This window comes from Molothrus ater, chromosome 4 (assembly GCF_012460135.2).
Source record: "Molothrus ater isolate BHLD 08-10-18 breed brown headed cowbird chromosome 4, BPBGC_Mater_1.1, whole genome shotgun sequence".
Taxonomy (NCBI): Eukaryota; Metazoa; Chordata; class Aves; order Passeriformes; family Icteridae; genus Molothrus; species Molothrus ater.
The window spans coordinates 67,300,208-67,320,476 of record NC_050481.2 but is presented as its reverse complement, the minus strand read 5'-3'; the positions used below and the strand labels follow the sequence as shown (position 1 = coordinate 67,320,476).

The following is a 20,269-nucleotide window of genomic DNA, read 5'->3' as shown; positions in this document are numbered from 1 at the left end:
TTCAGCTGAAGTGAGGAAGTTCAGGTTCATGTATCTGACTGATTTAAAACTGCAGAGATCACAATTCTTGTAGCACAACTCCTTCTGTTGCAGGCTCAATACCTAGGGAAGCAGCAACTCACCTGTTCAACTAGGTTGTGATTTTTAACCACTAAAGCAACACTTTAAAATAAATAGTTTTCTTTCCAGCAGGCTCATTTCTTTGCATAATTTGCATATTTTTGAAGGGTAGGTTAATATTACTAAGGAATGATATTTTGGAAAAGTTACATGTCATTCTTCATATTTTCGCAGACTTTAAGTGATGTTCGAAATTTGAATTTTCCACCACTGTTCACTCAGAAATATGCACAAGAGGTAGGTACAGCTGATGTATTAATTATAGCCTTTTCATTAATAACTGTAGCTTTTTTTTCTTTGCTTTCCAGTTGCTTTGTAGGTGAAAATGGAGAAACCAGGTAGCTTTCATGTTATTAAGATGCATTTCCCTATCCCAGTACTTCTCCACATTTCAAAGCTATAACATTGCAATAATGGGCACAATGACACATCTGTCACAGTGTTCCTCCAGGAATACTTTTTTACCTGGCTTCCCTTTGTCACTTACAGCCATTCATTTCACATACATGCTGTCATGATTTCCTGCAACAAATCCATATTCCCAAAGAGAAAATGCAAAGATTCAGACAGGTAAAGGAGAGGCTCTAAGTAGCACCATGGCTGTATGGGATCCCCTCCAGAGCTGGACCTCCCAAGAGGGAAATCACATGAGCAAATTATGCTGTGTTCTCATTAGTCAGGTCTGTAAAGTGATGTGGTGGCAGGTAAAAGAGGAGGTGATGTCCAAAACCTCCCCAGAAAAAAGCTGAGTTGCTTTCAGGTGTTCAGGGTAGCTTCAGACCAGTGGCCAAATTGAGACCAGCCTTTCCTGCTTTACAGCTGAAAGCTGCCTGGGAGAAGGGGCTGTGCTGTGCTCAGCTGGAGTAGAACACTAATTCTGATTAAATTTGAAACAAATATTCCAACTACTTGTACATTTAAAGGAAAAATTCTAATTTGGCAGGAGAGAAATTCAGTGTGGTTGAATACGTGATGGCTAAACATGAATCTAAAAATTACATATAAATTATGTATCATATATTTAACTTTGATTGCAAATAATTTGAAGTTTTTTATAACCCTATTAAACCTTGAATCCAATGACAGTAAAGACACTTTTAAGAGATGAAAATGATACATTTTAAAATATTTAGTGCACATCTAACTACTGAGCCAAATAACACCCAAATAACTCAGAAAGCAGCTGGGGTTATTTCCACTACTTCACACAGCCACAGCTGAAGCCAGGACATGAAATGAGGAAGAGTTTATGGATTGGTTCATGTAATATGTGTTGTCTTTTCTTTCAGTACACCATGGTGAAGGACATGCTCTCTCCAAGTCCCACTGAACGACCAGAGGCTGCAGCAATCATAGAAAATCCTGTCTTTGAAGACTTGGAGCTCCCACCCAAGCCCGTGCTCAGGCAGAGGTCACGGACAATGAGCCTATCAGGAAATAAACATTCCAGACAACCAAGCAAATAACTATCCTCAGGATCACTTCTTCCACTTGGCAGGTTTCACAGGGATTGTTCAGCAGAAGGATCCTATGATACAGAATGTTTATCTTGGGAATAGTTTACTTCAGCTTTTTTTGCCATGTTTAATGTATAAGACATGTTGGACAGATTTCTGTTTACTTTGACAGCCAAGGAAGCCCAGTAACCAAACCTTTCACATTCCATTTTCCTTACCTTTGCTCTCCTAAGTGGACAGGTCCAGCTGCTGTGCTTGCCAATATTGTGCTCCATTATCTTTTTTTGGGGGGGGTTTCTTGGGTTTTTTTGAAGCTTGTAAATGTCAGCTTGCTGGGTGAGTGAGAGATCTGTAACATGTAAATAGAATTAAAATACTGTATTTTTATAGAGCAAATTACAGTCTCTAAGCCTAGTGAGTGTCTATCCGGGTCACTTGCTCTTTGGTGAAATGAAGATGATTTTGAAATTAACTTTGACTCCATTTTTTTCCCTGGTGGGTAAACTGGGAATCTGCACTATTTTTAAAGCAAAAAAGTACCACAGTTGTACATATTTTCACTGTCCATAGCCTGTCTTTAGAGGAAATAATTTCATACTTCTGCACTACAGTAGATCTTAGGGAATGCATCTTACACGGATGAAGCTGTAGAGAAGGAAAAGGAGCTTTTTGCCGTTAAATGGGGGGTTTTATAGGCAGTGGTTGGAAGAGCCATAGTCAAAATTATGTACAAAAATGTTGTGATTCTGAAAATTTAAACCTAATGAAGTCATACATGTCGTATGTAATCTTGTAGATTTGTACTTTTAAAAAAAAATCAACTGGTAGGCATTTGTGTAATCTGCTAATTTAACTGCCTAATGCCATGCTTTTATTTCTCACTGTAAATATGTTAATTTTTATTTATAAAATACAGAATCAATCCATTTGGGTTGGTGGTGTACAGGATGCACTTGTTGTAATTGTTGAGTGCATTGAATTACTGTGACTTCTTTCAAGTCTAAATGATTTAATAAACTTTTTTTATTTATAAGACAAAATAGTAGTTGCTTCTGTTGGAAGCCTGCATCCCTGTGTGCTGCAGATGGCAGCCCTGTGCAGTGGGAACAGGATGGGCTCTGCATTCCTGAAACTTCTTTGCTTCCCTGTCTCACACTGGCCACAGCGTGTGTGATGACGCAAAACCCAATGTGCTGCTTGGAAGTGAGACAGGATCTGGAGAAAGAAGGGAATTGAGCTCTAAACTGGGTGGATTATGGATGCAATTGCTCACCAGAGAGGGGAGAAGGGATAATTCTTATGCTGTTACAGCTGTTCTTGTATAATTTTATTTTTCTCTTTTACAGATTTAAATTTGTTAAAGTGTCTGAGATCAGTTTCCTAAAAGGATACTGGACTCAGATCCTTCTGGGGATTACTCTGCTGTGGTGTGACACTGTGACAGCAATCAAACCAACTGACACCCTGCAGCTTTGTGATAAGGCAGAAGTAGATTACAGTGATTGTCTTCCACATCCTCTTGGATAACTCTCCCAGATACTGGCTTGTCCAGGTGAAACCAGAATGCTGCAGTGAGTGTCTGATCAGGAACAGAACTTGTGTTTAGCTGGGTTAAAGCAGGAGAGTTAAGTGTGTCCTCACACACAGAATTGTGTTTGGCCAAAGCTATCAAAAGATCCTTCAGCCTTGCTTTGACTTTCACACAGAATTTCTAGGTTGGAAGAGACCTTTAAGATCATTGAGTCCAACCCATGTTCTAGCACCTCAGCTAGATCATGGCACCAAGTGCCACATCCAGTCTTTTTTCAAACACATCGAGGGATGGTGACTCCACCACCTCCCTGGGTAGATGATTCCAGTATTTGACCACTCTTTCTGTGAAAAACTTCCTCCTTCATTCTAGCCTGTATCTCCCTTGGCGCAGTTTGAGACTGTGTCCTCTTGTTCTGTCTGTTGTTGCCTGGAGAAAGAGACCGGCCCCCAGCTCACCACAGTCACCCTTCAGGAAGTGGAAGAGAGTGATAAGGTCACCCCTGAGTCTCCTTCTCTCCAGGCTGAACAACCCCAGCTCCCTTCCTTGGATGTCCCTGTTTGCATCAGCTGCACAGTGAAATGGCCTCGTGGGGAGCCTCTGCCTTCCCTGCCAGCCCAGTGATTACAGGTGGAGCACAGGAAATGAGGATTAAGGTATTTTTAACTTGCTGTGTATCTGGATGTGGGTAACTGCCTATTCCAAGGGCCCTGCAGCATTTCAGTACCAGAACTGGCATATGTGTTCACACCAGGTGTGTCTGCATATTCTGGGATGTTACATTTGCCCTCAAAGGGGTGGATGAGTCCTCCCCTGCGGGGTCCCTGCCCAGCCACAAAAGCATCTGGCCTTGCTCAGCTCTGAACTGCCTCGTCAGTCCTTGGTTCTCTCAGCACTGGAGTGTGTTGTCCCTGTCTCTGTCCCTTATTGCTGCAGGGTTTGACAGAGAAAGGCTCTTCTCTAACCTGGGAGGTTTTCCTCTGAGTGATGTGCACTTTCCTGCCAGCTGTTTCGTGGAAGAACACCCAAACTGGGATAGCCCTGCAGAAGGGGCTTTGGGCTGGGGTTCTGCTGTGCTGTCCCATTCTTTCACAGGATATTGCCTATCCCTCAGCTCCTTTCCCTCCCCCATAGCTCTTGGGAATGAAACCCCATTCCTTGCCCTGTTCTGTCAAAATGAGCTGGGTGACAGGAGCAGGATTTCTGCCCTGTCCACCTTTGTGCCCACAGGATGCTTCCCCCAGAAGAAGGTGTAGGTAGTTACCACTTCCATGTTGTTGCTGGAGTTGTAGGGTCTGGAACACCTCACCCTCTCCATGGAGAGTCATTTCACAGGAGAACCACTGTTGAACCCCGGGTCAGGGCTGGTTTTTCTACCAGGCTCTTGAGACAGGACTCCTGACCCTTGTGCTGGCATCTTCAGTAGCTCAGCTGCTCCAGGCAGGTCCTACTGCATTTTGCTACCTCTGAGGACAGTCCCCTGCTAACTTTTCAGAGTAACCCTTCAGTGAGGCACTTGTGGCTTTCCTACAGGGAGCCAGTGCTGTTGGAAGTCCAGACGAGCACTTGGGAGTAGTAAAAACAATCATTTCCATGTATCATTATTTTTTCATGTCTCTGGTAGATACCACAGTGTACACACAACAATTCCTGTTCACATCCGATCTTCAGCCACCTGTAGCTTTGAAACTGCAGCGCTCCTGCTGTTACAGCAAGTGTTTGTCATCTCCTGGGGTCTGCCACAGGGAATGTCCCCTTCCAGAATTAATAAGGAAACTCACAGATAATTCACAGAAGGCCGTGGAAAGTTCTGAATATCCAGATGTTGCAGAAGCCAGTGAGCTGAACCTTAAGCAACAGCCCAGGCTGCAGAGTGGTGCCTCTTTAGGAAGTGAGCACATCCCTCCTCTAATTCCCATACACAGACTGGCACAGGTGGAGTTATTAAAACTGGTCCAATCTGTAATGAAACTTCGAGGTGAAAAGCTACAGTGGCTTGATAAGAAACACTGTCCCACCTGACATAAATCACCAAGATGTACACAAATGTAAGGTCACATTGTATCATACTGGTTTGGTTTTTTTTAACCCAAATGAAGGCTGAATTTGTCTTAGAAAATGCTCATTAGAAAAATAATTATCCCAGAATGAATTAGTTCCATTAATATACAACAAATTGCCTCTAAAATATCTGAGTTCTTCATGCGGAAGGTGAAGAAATGCATCTTTGTTGTATTGTCCCCAGCTGTAATATTCCAGCCCCTGCTTCCCCTCTTTTCCTACCCTTTGTTTTTCCACTGGGACGTGCTCCAGCACTTTCTGTATCACCACCTCCAGCGACTGCTCCTCCTATGACTTGGGTTTGCCCTTGGGGGCACCGTTGGGCACCGCGGCGCTGTATTCCAGCTCTGGAGCGGTCTTGGAAAACGTGGCTATGGAGACCATGTCTTCCCCAACGTCCACCTGAGACCTGCGCCTGCACAGGAGCAGCTTCTTGAGGGCGTGCTGGAAGTCCCTGTTGAGGAAGGCGTAGAGCAGGGGGTTGATGGTGGAGTTGCAGTAGCCCAGCCAGGTGATGATCTTGAAGGTGCCCAGCAGCACGGTGCTGGTGGAGTCGCTGCCTCTGGCCGCCAGCCAGACGTTCAGCACGAAGTAGGGCAGCCAGCACAGCACAAACACGGAGATGATGATGCTGATGGTCCTGGTGGCCTTGTTCTCCAGCTGCAGGTGGTTCTGCCTCTTGCTGTTGGGGTGGTAGTGGATCTCCAGCGTCTGGGACATGATGCGCGTGGCCTTGAGGCGGGAGGCTCGGTAGATGAAGAAGTACATGCTGCACATGACCATGAAGGGAAGGAAAAAGGCCAGGGCAGAAGCCACAATGGCAAAAACCCAGTTGGTGACAAAGATGCATTCCCTGCCTGCATCGAAGTCCACCCCAGGGATCTCATTCCAGCCTTGCATGACAGGAAGGAAGGAAATGAGGGAGGAATATACCCAGACCGTGCAGGTCATCACGATGCATCTGCAAAAGGAAAGAGATGCAGAAAGGAGGGAGGGTCTGAGTAATTTTGGGCTGAGAACATCCAGTACATTTCAATCCCCATGGTAACCTGTGTGGGATATCGCTGCTGAGCAGTCCAGCAGGGCGTGGAGAAGGGAAAAAGCTGGACTATAACCAGTCCAGACTTGCATATCTCTAACAATTGGGTAATTGGTCTGTAGTCGACAGAATTGGGGTCAGCTCAAGGAGTGCTCAGAGCTGGCTGAGAAAAGATGAGGAAAGGTTTTACAGATGTCTGTTAGTATTTGAAACAACAGCATGTAGATATTTTTGCTTTCAGCTTTAGTATCTGGCCATTATCTCACCCTCTGGGGCCTGATGAGGATGGAGCTGATGGACACCAGATGGCAGAATCTGCAAGGGGGGCCACAGAGCCCCCTCCTCTCTTTGCCTGTGATCCATAGACCACACACAGCAAGAGTCACAGTGGGAAAAACATGCCTGAACCCACCCTGTAAAGCACTCCACTGCTGCAGTGTCCTCTCTGCCCACCCTCAGATGAGTTTCCCCACCCTGCAGTCCTCATTTCAGCCTTTCACTTGAAACCTTCATGGGAGCTCAGGAGCTCTCCTTGTTTTCCTTGAATATCACTTCAGAAAAGACGGTGAGTTTAAGAGGGAGGACTACTGCTACATGCATCCTTCTGGGTCTCCTTTCACCTAGTCCTTAGAAGTCCTTCCCCATCTCTGAAAATGTTTAAGGCCAAGGCTTGAGCAACCTGGTCTAGTGGAAGGTGTCCCTGCTCATAGCAGGGGGATGCAACAGGGAGATCTTTAAGGTCCCTTTCAACCCAAGCCATTCTGTGATTCTATGAAATTCCTGTGAAATGACTGCACAGGGAAAAACCTGTAGGTCCAACCCAGCCCATATCACTGGTTTCTACCCTGTTTTGCAACCCTTCCTTAGCTCAAAAAATGTTCTCCCAGGAGCACCATCCAACCCCCTCAGCTGCATCCTCCTTGTCCTCTCCTGCAACACATTAAGCATTTTCTGCAGTTTTAAATGGTGAAAGTTCCTTTCCCCACATCACTCTGCTTCTGGGCAGCACCTGAATGATCTGAGCTCATCCAGCCTCAGATCAGTGTAGGCCACTGTGGTATTTTCGGGGTTCCCCAGACAGAGGAGGAATTGAGAATGACTCCAGGTTCTTATGTTCTTAGAAGGCTAATGTATTATTATATTATATTATATTATATTATATTATATTATATTATATTAATTATATTATATTATTATAGTTATTATATTTGTTATATTAAAGAATACTATACTAAAACTATACTAAAGACTAGAGAAATGATTCAGACAGAAGGCTAAAAGATAATAATGAAAAACTTGTAACTCCTTCCAGAGTCCTAACACAGCCTGACTGTGGTTGGTCATTAAGTCAAAACAATTCACATGAAACCAATCAAACAATGACCAGTTGGTAAACAATGTCCAAACCACACTCCAAAGCAGCAAAACACAGGAGAAGCAGATCAGATAATTATTGTTTTCCTTTTTCTCTGAGGCTTCTCAGCTTCCCAGGAGAAGCAATCCTGGTGAAGGGATTTTTCAGAAAATATGACAGTGACAGGCCATGTCCAAGTGACAGCCTGGAGGGAGCCAAAAGGAGGAGCAGCTGCACTCACCTGCCCCGGGACATCCTCCTGGAGTAGTGGTAGGGGGTGACCACGGAGCAGTACCTGTCCAGGCTGATGAAGCACAGCGTGACAATGGATGCGGTGCAGAACATGACATCGAAGGAGATCCAGACTTTGCAGAACAGCTTCCCAAAGAGCCACATCCCTGTCACCTCGTAAATGATGCTGGGAGAGAAAACAGGTGGAAATCAGAGCTGGAGGGGCTCTTTGTGCAGTCCCTGCAGGTGTATGAGGCCAGGCTGGATGAGCAACCTGGTCTAAAGACAGGTGTTCCTGGCCAGGGCTGGAACAAAATGATCATTAAGGTTCCTTCCAACCCAAACCATTCTGTTTCTATTTCCTTGTGACTGAGGTAATGCTGTATTTTATCACACAGGCACTAAAGGTGGGCACACAGCTCAGACAGCAGGGATTCATCCTCCAAGCACAACCCAAAAAAGGGGCACCCTGTGGTATTTTCAGGGTCTCCACGATGAAGGAGGAATTGAGAATCTGATTCCATGTACTTAGAAGGCTAATTTATTAATATTATATTATATTATATTATATTATATTATATTATATTATATTATATTATATTATATTATATTATATTATATTATAGAATGCTATACTAAAACTATACTAAAGAATAGAGAAAGGATACAGACAGAAGGTTACAAAGAATGATAATGAAAACTTGTGACTGCTTCCAGAGTCCTGACACAGCTGGCTGTGATTGGTCATTAAGTTAAAACAATTCCCATGAAACAATCAAACATCCACCTGTTGCATAAACAATCTCCAATCACATTCCAAAGCAGCAAAACAGGGAGAAGCAATCAGATAATATTGTTTTCCTTTTTCTCTGAGACTTCTCAGCTTCCCAGGAGAAAAATCCTGGGCAAGGGGATTTTTCCAGAAAATATGACAGTGACAGCACCCCATATCTAGAGCATGACTGAACAAGAGCAAACCTGTGCTTCTTGCAGCCTAAGTACCTTGAGAGAGGTGCTTTACCCCACAAATCTCCCTAAATTTACATCTGCACAGCTTTGTTTAGACAGCATTTTCCCAGTGCCTGGCACAGCACAGGCTTTTATGATTTCTCCCCAGTTCCTGGGGCGTGGGACATCTCCAAGAAACTCACTTCACACCCAATCAAATGCTTCCAAACCAAAAAGGATTTCCACTCTTGGTTAAAAAGAAACAAAACAACAACATCCTAGGAGGAAGCCCATGCAGACTGTACATTATGTGGCTCATAAATGCTTCAGCAAGGTAAACACACCAGCAAAAACAGACACAGTACCAAAAATATTTCTAACAAAGTCAAGAGGGGCCTGTGAGAAGTGAGCAGTGAAGGAAGGAACATATGGCAGCTGTAGGAAGGCTGATGCATGTTTCTCTAGCATTCACTGAGATGCCATTTGCTTCTTTCTTTCTCCAGCTCTCTGCAGCTCCCGAGGTGCTGCTGAAATCACCATTGTCAGTGAATTTGATGAGTAACTCCCTAGTCCTGCAAAGCTTTAATTATCTGTAACTTCCCAGCTTGCTGGTAAAATGCAGTGAGCCCAGGGCTGCTGAGCTGCTGTGCTCAGGTGTCCAGCAAGGAGGAAAGATCCAACCTGACGTCAGAAAACAATGCCTGATCTACATCTCATCACGCCAGTTCACGAAATGACTTGTGAAGGCTGTTCCAGAGCACAGCAACTGCTGTAGGTGGGGACAGTGCTGCTGAAGGGTCCCAGCCCTCAGCAGCTCTTTGTCATGTGGGATTCCATGCAAAAATCCAAGCAAGGTACAGCAGAGCCTGTCCCTACACCATGGGCAGCATGGAGGATGCACAGCACACTCGTGGACAGGTTTCATGGCTCTTTTACAGAGGGAAATGAGGAATGAGAATTGGAGCATGGGTTCAGCACTGGACTTGGGTGCTGTTCTGCCATTGCTCAGAGCCCTCCTTACCCCCAGAGATGCTGCAGAGGCTGTGGTGTGCCCTGGCCTCCCAGAAGGAGATGTGCTGCTGTGGGGACAGCCTTGCACACAGATCCCAGGTGAGCAGGTGCCCAGTTCTCACCTGCACACACCTGACCTGCAGGCATCCTCACAGCATGGGGAGATGGACACCTGACCCCTTTTCTCTGAGGTAAAAAGCCTCTGCAGCTTGGAAATGCTGCTGGAGAAGAAGGAGTAGTAAAAGCCAAAAAAGCCCACACAATGAAGTCACCCCTGCCTTGCCCTTTTGCTTGCAGAGGAAAAGAATAGCTGGAAATACTCAGCCTGGAAATGACAGACTGCCTGGAGTACTCAGACAACGAGCTAAGCTCACTCCTGCAAACCAGTCAAGACAGGAACAAAAGAAAAATCTTACTCTTATGAAATTAAGACACCAAGAACAAATTTGTTTTTCCCTTCTGCCACATTTTCCTGAGCCAAACTGCCTCCTAAGATCACTTCTTTTCCTTCCCTTTGGCACATAACAACCTGCCAACTGAGGAGCAAACTGAAATCCAAAAGAGCAGCACCAGATGTGAAGCCAAACCAGTGGGAAAGTGTGGAACAGCAGGCAGGGCTGGCCAAGGCTGATGGAGCCAGGAGTGTCCATTCCTCAGCACGGGCCCACCAGGAGCTGGCAGCTCCCACCAGGCAGCACCAGGACATTCAGGAGGGGCACAAAGCACCAGCCATGCTCTCATCTTTGCTCCCCCTTGTGTTTTTGTTCTTTAAGTAAAACGTCACTAAAAGTAGATTCAAAATAGATAGGAGGAAGAAATTTCTTACAGTGAGGATGCCCAGAGAAGCTGTGACTTCCCCATCCCTGGAAGTGTTGCAAGCCAGGTTGGATGGAGCTCTGAACAACCTGCTCCAGTTGCCTGTGTCCCTGCTCAGTGCAGGGGTTGGTTAAATGACCCCTAAAGCTCCCTGCCAACCCAAACCACACTATGGTTCTATGATTTCAGAACCTGAACTTTAAACTCATTGAGCATAGAATTTAGGTTAGCAGTAGTATTTTATAAAAGAACACCATTAACTGCATTTTTTGTTACCTGATACCATGAACTTTTAACTCAGTTTGTAATTGCTTGTTAGGACAATATTTTTCAGTGCCAAATTCAAAGGAATAGGCAGCCCAATGAGAACTCAAGCATAGAAAATGGAAATAATTCAGCTTCCTCATATTGCCCCATGAACTCAGGGTGCAGCTCCCTGACTTACACAAACCTCTGGCTGCTTTGCAGGACAAGACAGCCAGGACCACAAGCCAGCTGCTTTCTGCTTTTGTTTCACTTGTTTTATCCAGGTAGTGAAGCTCCCATAAATATAAACCTCATGCAGGGACACCTGCCCTCTCCAGAGCCTCTTCCTCCATGAAATGTAGGGGCAGCCTAAATTACCCAGCTCATCCTGAATAAATTCCTTACATCCCATATGCAGGGCTAGTCCTGGAAGAGGGAGCAACGACTGGAGCTCCACATACAGAGCTGGAAATCAAGTTCAGGTCAGCAGCCAGGGTCCCTGTGTGGCCAGCAGGAAAAATACCCTTGGGAATTGTGTCTGCATGCATGATAAGGGGATTATAACATGGAGCACAGCCAGGGAAGCACACACAGCCACCAGCCCGCAGCTCAGCCCTTTGGAGAGCCCAGCCCTGAGCCCAGCAGGTGAATCCCAGCCCTGCTCCGTGGTGTTTGTGAGGGTCTCCAGGACGAGGGAAGAGATGGATCTGACTCCATGTTCCCAGAAGGCTGATATATTTATATTATATTATATTATATTATATTATATTATATTATATTATATTATATTATATTATATTATATTATATTATATTATATTATATTATATTATATTATATTATATTATATTATATTATATTATATTATATTATATTATATTCTGTTATACTATATATTCTATTCTATTATATCATATTATATAATATTCTGTTATATATTATATTATATTATATTATATTATATTATATTATATTATATTATATTATATTATATTATATTATATTATATTATATTATATTATATTATATTATATTATATTATATTATATTATATTATATTATATTATACTAAAACTCTACTAAACCTTAGAGAGAGGATACATCAGAAGGCTTAACAAGAATGAATAATAAAAACCTGTGACTCCTTCCAGAGTCTGACACAGCTGGCTTGGATTGGCCATTAAGTTAAAACAATTCACATGGAACCAACCAAACATGCACCTGTTGGTAAACAATGTCCAAGCCACATTCCAAAGCAGCAAACACAGGAGCAGCAATCAGGTAATTATTGTTTTCATTCCTCTCTGAGGCTTCTCAGCCTCCCAGGCGGAAATCCTGGGCAAAGAGGATTTTTCAGAAAATACCTGGGAGAAAGGATATTTGTCCTCCTCTGCTCCCAGCCCCTCCTCACCTGAAGGGCATCACCAGGCAGGCCACCAGGAAATCAGCCATGGCCAGGGACATGATGAACATGTAGGTGACCGTGCGCAGCCTCTTCTCCACCACGGGGCACAGGAACACCACCGTGTTTCCCAGCAGTGTCACCAGGTCGATGAGGGTGAGGACAAGGCCCACCAGCACCTCCTGGAGCCCAACCCCTCCCCTTGCAAAGGAGGAGGCAGCAGAGGAGAAATTGGAGAGCCAGGATTCGTTCCTGTCCGTCAGCATCTTCCCGCTGTTAAAATCTGGACGAGACAAAAGGAGAGAAGCAGAATTACCTCAATGATGATTTGTAGGTGTGGAAGGGGAGGATGGAAATAATATTTTTGCTTCATTTTTCTCCAGGAAAAATCCACACACCCTGCTGTGGCTGTGTCCTGGGTTAGCAGCCCATTAGAAGTGTCTGAAATCCTGAGGGTGAGATAAATGTGAAGCATTGACTGAAGTCCTTCACAGCAATTAAAAGCCCTCCTGTGAATGAAAATGCATCATCAGATGAAGCATGAGACCAGGAAAAAAAAAATAGAAATGTACTGAGAGCAGAGAGAGGGAAAGAAAACAACTGAAATCAAAAATTAAAGCAGCTGGGCTGGGCTAAATCCCACTGAACAGCATGCCAAGTCCACATAATGTGGGGGCTGGAACTAGATGATCTTTAAGGTCCTTTCCAACCTAAACCATTCTGTGGCTCTCTATGCTCAATACCATCTTTGCCACCCCCAGAGCAGCTGGGGCTGCTTGCCCAGGCTGGCTGTTCCACAGCCCCACTGTTCAGTGTGTGCTATGCCCTGGGTTGTCCTGGTGCTTTTTCAGACTCTGAAGTTTAGGGGGCAGCTCCATCCTCCAGCCTGAATGGCCAAGCAGGGCTGCCAGCAGCTCCACAGGGAGCAGAATTGTGGAATCCCAGAATGATTTGGGCTGGAGGATCATCACATTGAGGTGTCCCAGGTGCAGCCCTGACTCCCTGACTCATGTTCCCTCTGTGCCCAGATGCTCCCAGCTCCTGAATTGGGGATTTTTCTGCTGGGGAAATCCACATGCTTGTGTCCACAGCTCAGTTCCCAGACTTTACAAAGTGGTGTCACAGGTAGGTGGGAACGATGCCCTGCAAAAACTCCAGCAGTTCAAAGCTCACTGGTGTAGCTGAGGGAGCACAAAGACAAAACTTGTGGGGAAAAGAGAGTTATAGAAATGTTTCCCAATGAGAATTTGTTATATTTAAATATCATCACTTCTCCTGTGACCAGGATCTGCTTCCACAGGACCCTCAGGTGAATCTCACATCTCCAGGGCACCCTTCTGAGTGCAGTGTGAGGGTGGGCCTGATAACATCCCTGTAGCCCAACTTGCTTCATCTCACAGGGGCCAAACTTTGGCTTAGGATGGGTGTAAGAACAAGGCAGCAAAATGTTCCCAACATCTCTTTGTCCTTCCTGCAGCCTTTGGTCCAGAATTACCTCTTAAGATGTTATCAATGATTTCTGAATCATGAAACTGTCCTGCTTCCCCTCTGGCCCAGCAAACTTTTAGCATCCATCACCTCCTACAGCAACAACTTCCACAGCTCAGCTCTGCACCCTGCAAAGAAAGACCTCTTTGTGTGGGAATCCATAAAATCAGAGGAGTTTGGGAAACCTGCAAAAGGCAGCCCCAGAGAGAGCAGAACTGTGATTAGAGCTAAGCAGCAGCCATGAGATTGGTCAGCAAAAAAATTGTGTAAGAAGTAGAAAAGTGAGGACAAATAGAACAATGGTTTGTGTGTTAATGCTTATCTAGAATAACTCCCTAAGCTGCAGAGAAGTTTATCTAGTGAGATATTAGGAAGTTCTAAGCTTGATAATGGAGCTCTGTGCATTGTGTTTGAAGGCTCACAAGCAGGTATTGTATTCCAAATAACCAAGCATTGTTTAACCAAAGGTACCTGTGCTTATAGTGGTTGGACAGAACTACTGTCAATGTGCTTTTGCTGTGTGGGATTGGCCATAAAGCTTTTAAAGTGAGTTGTAACATTGAGTTCTTGGTCTGCTGCCTGGGATGTGAGCTGCTGGCATCTTCCCATTGCCATAACCATGGAATGAGGCTGATGCTGGAAAATCAAACAGCTCAGGGCACGTTCCCAGCAGTCCTGTCCCATTTGTGGTTTGTACCCAGCCCCAGCCAGTGAAACTTTGTGCTCTGACACTTTGTGCTTGTCCTGAGCCTGCCACCAGCTCCATTGTGTGCCTCTGGTCCTGGCCTTGCCAGAGACATCACACAGCCCATCCCCACCCACCCCTCAGTGCCACTCTGGGCTCTGCAGCCTCTGTCACACCCCACAGCTCCCTCCCATCTGCCAGCCTGCTCATTCCTCACAGGGAACAGCAGAGGATTCCTGCCCATCCCTCCTGCTCCTCTGAGCCTCTGAGAGGGACCAGAGCTCCAAACAAGCTCCAAGGGGTAGATGCTCTGTGGATTTGCCTAAGGGAATGATCTCTGCTCTGTCCTGCTCCCCTTTCACCACCATCCTGACACGATTTGCTGATTTGAGTGGCACTGAGCTGCCCTTTCCACTGGGCTGTGGCCATCCAAAGGTCTTGTTCCTGCTCAGAGTCCACTGCTTTAGATGGGAAAATAGCAGGAAATTAGGAAATTAGGTTCTCTCCATCTTTTCAAAACCGCCTCACTTCACAGTTGAATGCTTTCCTCCACTGTAATGCTCAATGAGTCTCACAAAAACTTTTTTTCACTTAGTGAAGTCAGACATTATCCTTCATGCCCTGGTTAAACTTTCTTTAGCCTGTAAATGTCACCACTTCATGATCCAGATCTCTAGAATCTCAGATATCCCAACCCCTATACCTGTAAAGAGCATCCCTGACCTCTCTGTGACTCACCATGCACTTACCCCTCCTGCATGTCACCTTTCAGACAAGTGTTTTAATGTGGGAAATGCATTTGGAGATCTCTAAAAATCCATTTCCCACATTTTTTTTTTCACACAGGGAACTTCCTTCTTAACTCAGGGCTATTACATTTCCTTAAAAGCCCCCACCATGAGGGACTATGTTGAAAACCTTTCAGAATTCCAGGCAGCCTACACCACCCGGGTGTTTCTTTTCCACCTGCTGACCTCTTCCAAGCATCCCTACACAACTGTGAGGCTGGGCTGCATTTTCTGAAAGCAACAGTGCCCTTGTCCTTGGATGCAATCATGTGCTCATGCACCTACTCATCCTTCAAAATCCTCAGCTCCATGCCCTGACTTCTGTTTGTTAGCTGGATTTAGTGCTTTTCTTTCTTTAAGTAAAAACAAAAAAAAAAAAAACCAAAAAAACCCCCAAAAAACCCAAACCAAAATTAAGGGCAGATTCAAGCTGTCTAGAAAAGAAAACATAAAGAAGGAAAGCTCTTCCTCACTGGAGCTGGGAGCCACTGGCTGAGACCTGAAGCTCTCCTGCTCCTCCAGCACTGAGAACAATCAGGTTTTTTTGAACATCATCTCAGGCAGCCCCCTGGGCCAGCACTGCTAAAAGACTGCAGGATATCTTGAGTACCTCAATCCTAATGAAAATATTCCTTGGACAACATTCCACATCCTGGGAACACCCCATAAAAATAAAATAAAATAAAAAATCCAGTCTCCAGCTCTCCCATAATTGCCAGGAAAGAGGATAATGTGTGCCATTCTTCCTAACAGCTCCACTGAGGGTGTCATCAGGCTGGAGGAGCTCCTGTGGAGCAGTTGGGTTTCAATGCAGCCACATTTCCTGGCAGAAGGAATTGTTCAGGCTGTTCTCCCTCCTGTGTGTTCCACACAGACAGCTCAGGGACAGCGGGGTGGGAAATCCATATGGAGAGGGATGGGAAATCAACAGGGACAGGGGTGGGAAATCAACAGGGACGGGGTGAGATATCCGCATGGACAGGGGTGGGAGATCCACAGGGACAGAGGTGGGAGATCCACAGGGACGGGGTGAGATATCCGTATGGACAGGGGTGGGAGATCCACATGGACAGGGGTGGGAAATCCACAGGGACAGGGGTGAGAAATCCACAGGGACAGGGGTGAGATATCCACATGGAGAGGATGGAAATCCACAGGGACAGAGATGGGAAATCAACAGGGACAGGGGTGGGAAATCAACAGGGACAGGGGTGGGAAATCAACAGGGACAGGGGTGAGATATCCAGATGGACACAGGTGAGAAATCAACAGGGACAGAGATGGGAAATCCACATGGACACAGCTGGGAAATCCACAGGGACAGGGGTGGGAGATCCACATGGAGAGGGGTGGGAGATCCACATGGAGAGGGATGGGAAATCAATAGGGACAGAGATGGGAAATCCACATGGACACTGGTGAGAAATCCACAGGGACAGAGGTGAGAAATCCACTGGGACACTGGTGAGAAATCCACAGGGATAGAGATGGGAAATCTACATGGAAAGAGATGGGAAATCCGCAGGGACACAGGTGAGAAATCCACATGGACAGGGATGGGAAATCCACATGGACAGGGGTGGGAAATCCACAGGGAAATGGGTGGGAAATCCACAGGGAAATGGGTGGGAAATCCACATGGAAATGGGTGGGAAATCCACATGGACACAGCACATGGCCAGACGGGAGCCAGGCTCCAGAACCTTCCTCTGCAAGGGCCATTCCTGCTCCACAGCCCTCTTCTTTCTCATCTCCCACACCTGCTGGTGTCCTCACACCTCTGGTACCTCTGCAAGATCTGGAAAACGCCCTCTGACCCCACCTCGAGCTGACCCCTAACCAGTTCAAACACTTGAGCAACACCCAGTGAACCCCAGGGTCTCCCAGGAGAGCATGCACCATTAGGATAGGAGATGTGAACAGCAAAAAATCAGGTTTGATGAAAAATCAGTGTTTAAAAAAAAACAAAAAAATCTATGTCAAAAATTAAAGTTTAAAACATTCGGTCTTCAAGTCTTTAAAAATCACTGTAAAATTCTGATTCATGGGTAGATGAGAATGATAGATGAGAATTCTGGATTAATTATTTGGGGTTTTTTAGAGGTAACACTGAGACAAGAGGTTTTGGAGAAGAAGGTTTTGAAGAATTCCTGTTCCCACACGGTCATTAAGCTTGTATCAGCCTTAGAACGACTCTAATTAAAGCACATCATTACTCACACTGCTCTGTGAGCACACTCCACTCTCAAACTTTGAGCAGAATAAGGACACGGTTATTAGAACTCCTCCTTGCCAGCTCTTTGTGCTCCTCAAGTACCATCTCAGGCACCAGCCTGGGTTAAAGGTCTCCTCCAGTGAAAAACTCACAGCAGCATTGTCCTTAATGCAGGACACATGCAGGAGTATGACAGTGCACAAAACCAGACAGATGTGCCCACATTCACAAAACACCAGAGAAATACTCTTTTGTCATATTTTTTTTTTCCTTTTTATCAACACAAAGGCTGAGGGGCTGGAAATAAGGCTGTCTTTATTTGACACCTACATCTCCAACTATAAAACCAAGAGATGATGGATTCTTGAAACTTCATGTTTGAACCTTGAACTCTAATTCAGGGTGCAGACAACAGGATCCTGCTGCTCCTGATCCCTCTTAAAAATCCCCAGGCAGAGTCCCTGGAATCTCATCCACAGTCCCTGTCAGAGCCAAGCTGCCCAAGGTGGGTGTCTGGATCCTTTTGCCTCTGACTGAGAAGCCAACCTTTATCCAAAGTGTGCTAAATGAAATAAGTTAACTAAGAAGTGCTGCTCTCAAACTGCCTGGAGAATTGTCATCACAGGGAACCAGGGGATGATACCATCTTAACCTCTCTGTGGAAATTATTGGGACAAATAGGATATGCCATCTTTCCCCACTTCCTCAGCTTAAAATACTGGAGCTTTTAAATACTCCTGCATGCTTAAATAGCTGCAGCAGCCCATGTGGTTACACTGCTGAGATAGCCCAGACTCTTTCTACAACATCAGTCATTCAGTCTTTCCTGTTGGAGAAACCTTAAACCAAAGGGATACATGCCCAGTTGTACCATGATGTGGGATCTTCCCAGGTTTCCTGGGGATCTCAGATGCTTTAGAGTTTGCACTGGGGTTTTTTTGGATATTATGGTTTTACTTCCTTTCAAAAAACTGATGGCTTGGATTCTGCTCTGAGGCTGCCTGAGCAAAGCAACTCCTCCATTTCTGTTCCCCTTCAATATCCAGAAAGTTTCACCTAATGTATTCAGCAGACAAATCCCAAGCTAAAGGTTAATTTCATCAGTGAAAGGCATATTTTGATGGCAAGGGAAGGAAAAAAAAAAAAAAAAAAGCTCTGCAATCTCAAGGCTGACTGCACTTTAAAATCTTAGAGGAATGATGAAAACTGGAAATATATTACTGGGAATTATTTGCTGCCAGGCTCTGCTGCTCTGCTGAATCAGGCACAAACCAGCAGGGAGCAATGCCTGCCCCAGGACCTCACACACCTTTCCCTCCTCCTCCCCATGGGAAAACTGCAGCACTCGGTGATTGCTGAGCAGTGCGAGCGATCCGTCCAACAGTGGGAGGCTGTGGGTGGTGATAAAGGAGGGGGAGAGCGCCTGGGGATGCTCCCACCGGTGCAACACGCACTCGAAGCAGGGACTGAGCCTCTGCACTGACTCTCCCTCCCTCTATCCAACTTTCCCCTTGGAAGGACAGCGTTTCCCAGGGCACGATTTCTTTCCACCCCCAATCCCGCACTCCTACAGCCTCTCGGAGAGCCGCGGGGTTGGGAGCACAACAAAACAAAACAAAACACACTAAACCACAATATTCTTACCTTGGCAAGTGTCGGCCGAAGCAGCCCAGCAGTGTCCCCAGCCCTGAGCGCGTTGTCCCAGCTGCGGGGTACCCGGGGCTCGGGCCAGCCCGGATCCCTCCCCACGGAGCGGCTCCCAGCCCGGCTGCCTGGGGATGGATGGTGGCTCCTGCCCCGAAGCGGGATAAAATCCTCATCCACAGCCGGCACAGCGTTCGGGATCAGTCCCCGGCACACGGGAACGCTCCTGCACAGCCACAGCGGGTCTGGCAGCCTCTGCCTGCCCCGGGGAGAGACGAGAGACAGGGGCGACATCGCAGCAATAAAACTCGAGGCGAGGTCAAACCCGCGCTGCAAACACGGGGGTGCTCACCGGCATCGGGAACTGAGCCGGGGTGCCAAAACCCAAACCCTGGGGAGGCAAAACCCAAACCCTGGGGAGGCAAAACCCAAACCCTGGGTTGCCAAAGCCCCAAACCCTGGGGACGCAAAACCCTCACCCTCAGGGGAGCAAAACCCCCAACTCCCGGAGTGTAAAAAGCCCAATCCCTTAGGTGCAAAACCTCCCAACCCCCGGGGTGCAAAAGCCCCAAATCCTTGAATACAAAGACACTACTGCCGGGGTGCAAATCCACAGCCTCGGGGTGCCAAACCCACCCTTCCTGGGGTCAAAACTCTTGGGGCAAAACCCCCAACCCCCAGGGCAGCAAAACCCCCGGCCCCAGGTAGGGCAAAAGCCGAGGATGCTGCGGAGCATCAGCCCGGGGAGGGGCTGGGGACCTGCCCGCGGGGAGGATCTGTGGTGGGGGAGAAGAGGAGGGAACCCTTGCCGAGGGGGAGACCGTGTTTGGAGGGGTGTCCTTCGGGCAGAGGGCTCAGGACATGCCTGGGGTAGCCACAATAGAGGGGATCCCACCCGGAGCGGGGAGCGGCAGCGGCAGCCCTGGACGGGGAAGGGTGTCAGGATCTGCCCGGGGATGAGGATGAGGACGGGGATGAGGATGAGGATGGGGATTCCGCCGACAGCACTTACCGAGGCAGGCGGAGGAGCCGCCCCCTCTCTCCTCCGCCCCGCAGCGCCCGCTCCTCCCGTTCCAGCCGGGAATCCTTCCTTCCTTCCTTCCCCTCGGGAGACGGGGGCTCCAGCCGGGAATCCTTCCTTCCTTCCCTCCGGGAAACGGGGGCTCCAGCCGGGAATCCTTCCTTCCTTCCTTCCCCTCGGGAGACGGGGGCTCCAGCCGGGAATCCTTCCTTC

General features: G+C 46.7%; 2 protein-coding genes across 2 annotated transcripts in view; one reads left to right on the top strand and one right to left on the bottom strand.

The window, feature by feature from the left end:
* Nucleotides 1-2,617, top strand: part of EIF2AK3 (eukaryotic translation initiation factor 2 alpha kinase 3) — a 43,151-nt gene extending 40,534 nt beyond the window's left edge. Inside the window, exons 16-17 of the mRNA XM_036382139.1 lie at nt 295-357; nt 1,410-2,617. Of these exons, the coding sequence (XP_036238032.1) occupies nt 295-357; nt 1,410-1,586 (240 nt within the window). The 3' untranslated portion in view covers nt 1,587-2,617. The remainder of the gene's footprint in view (nt 1-294; nt 358-1,409) is intronic.
* Nucleotides 1,832-19,115, bottom strand: LOC118686024 (probable G-protein coupled receptor No9). The gene is made up of 5 exons (XM_036381940.2): nt 19,036-19,115; nt 12,225-12,498; nt 7,804-7,980; nt 4,373-6,130; nt 1,832-1,926 (listed from the first exon to the last, which is right to left on the bottom strand). The coding sequence occupies exons 2-4, from the start codon at nt 12,479-12,481 to the stop codon at nt 5,458-5,460; spliced, it is 1,107 nt and encodes a 368-aa protein (XP_036237833.2). The 5' UTR covers nt 12,482-12,498; nt 19,036-19,115; the 3' UTR covers nt 1,832-1,926; nt 4,373-5,457.
* Between the last annotated feature and the right edge of the window lie 1,154 nt (nt 19,116-20,269).

What these genes read in the sequence shown, in the direction of transcription:
- LOC118686024 (XM_036381940.2), bottom strand. Translation starts at nt 12,481, where the DNA reads ATGCTGACGGACAGGAACGAATCCTGGCTCTCCAATTTCTCCTCTGCT. An exon ending in TGCCTGGTGATGCCCTTCAG is followed by an intron (nt 7,981 to 12,224) that starts GTGAGGAGGGGC and finishes TTTCTCTCCCAG; the next exon opens with CATCATTTACGAGGTGACAG. An exon ending in AGGAGGATGTCCCGGGGCAG is followed by an intron (nt 6,131 to 7,803) that starts GTGAGTGCAGCT and finishes TTCCTTTTGCAG; the next exon opens with ATGCATCGTGATGACCTGCA.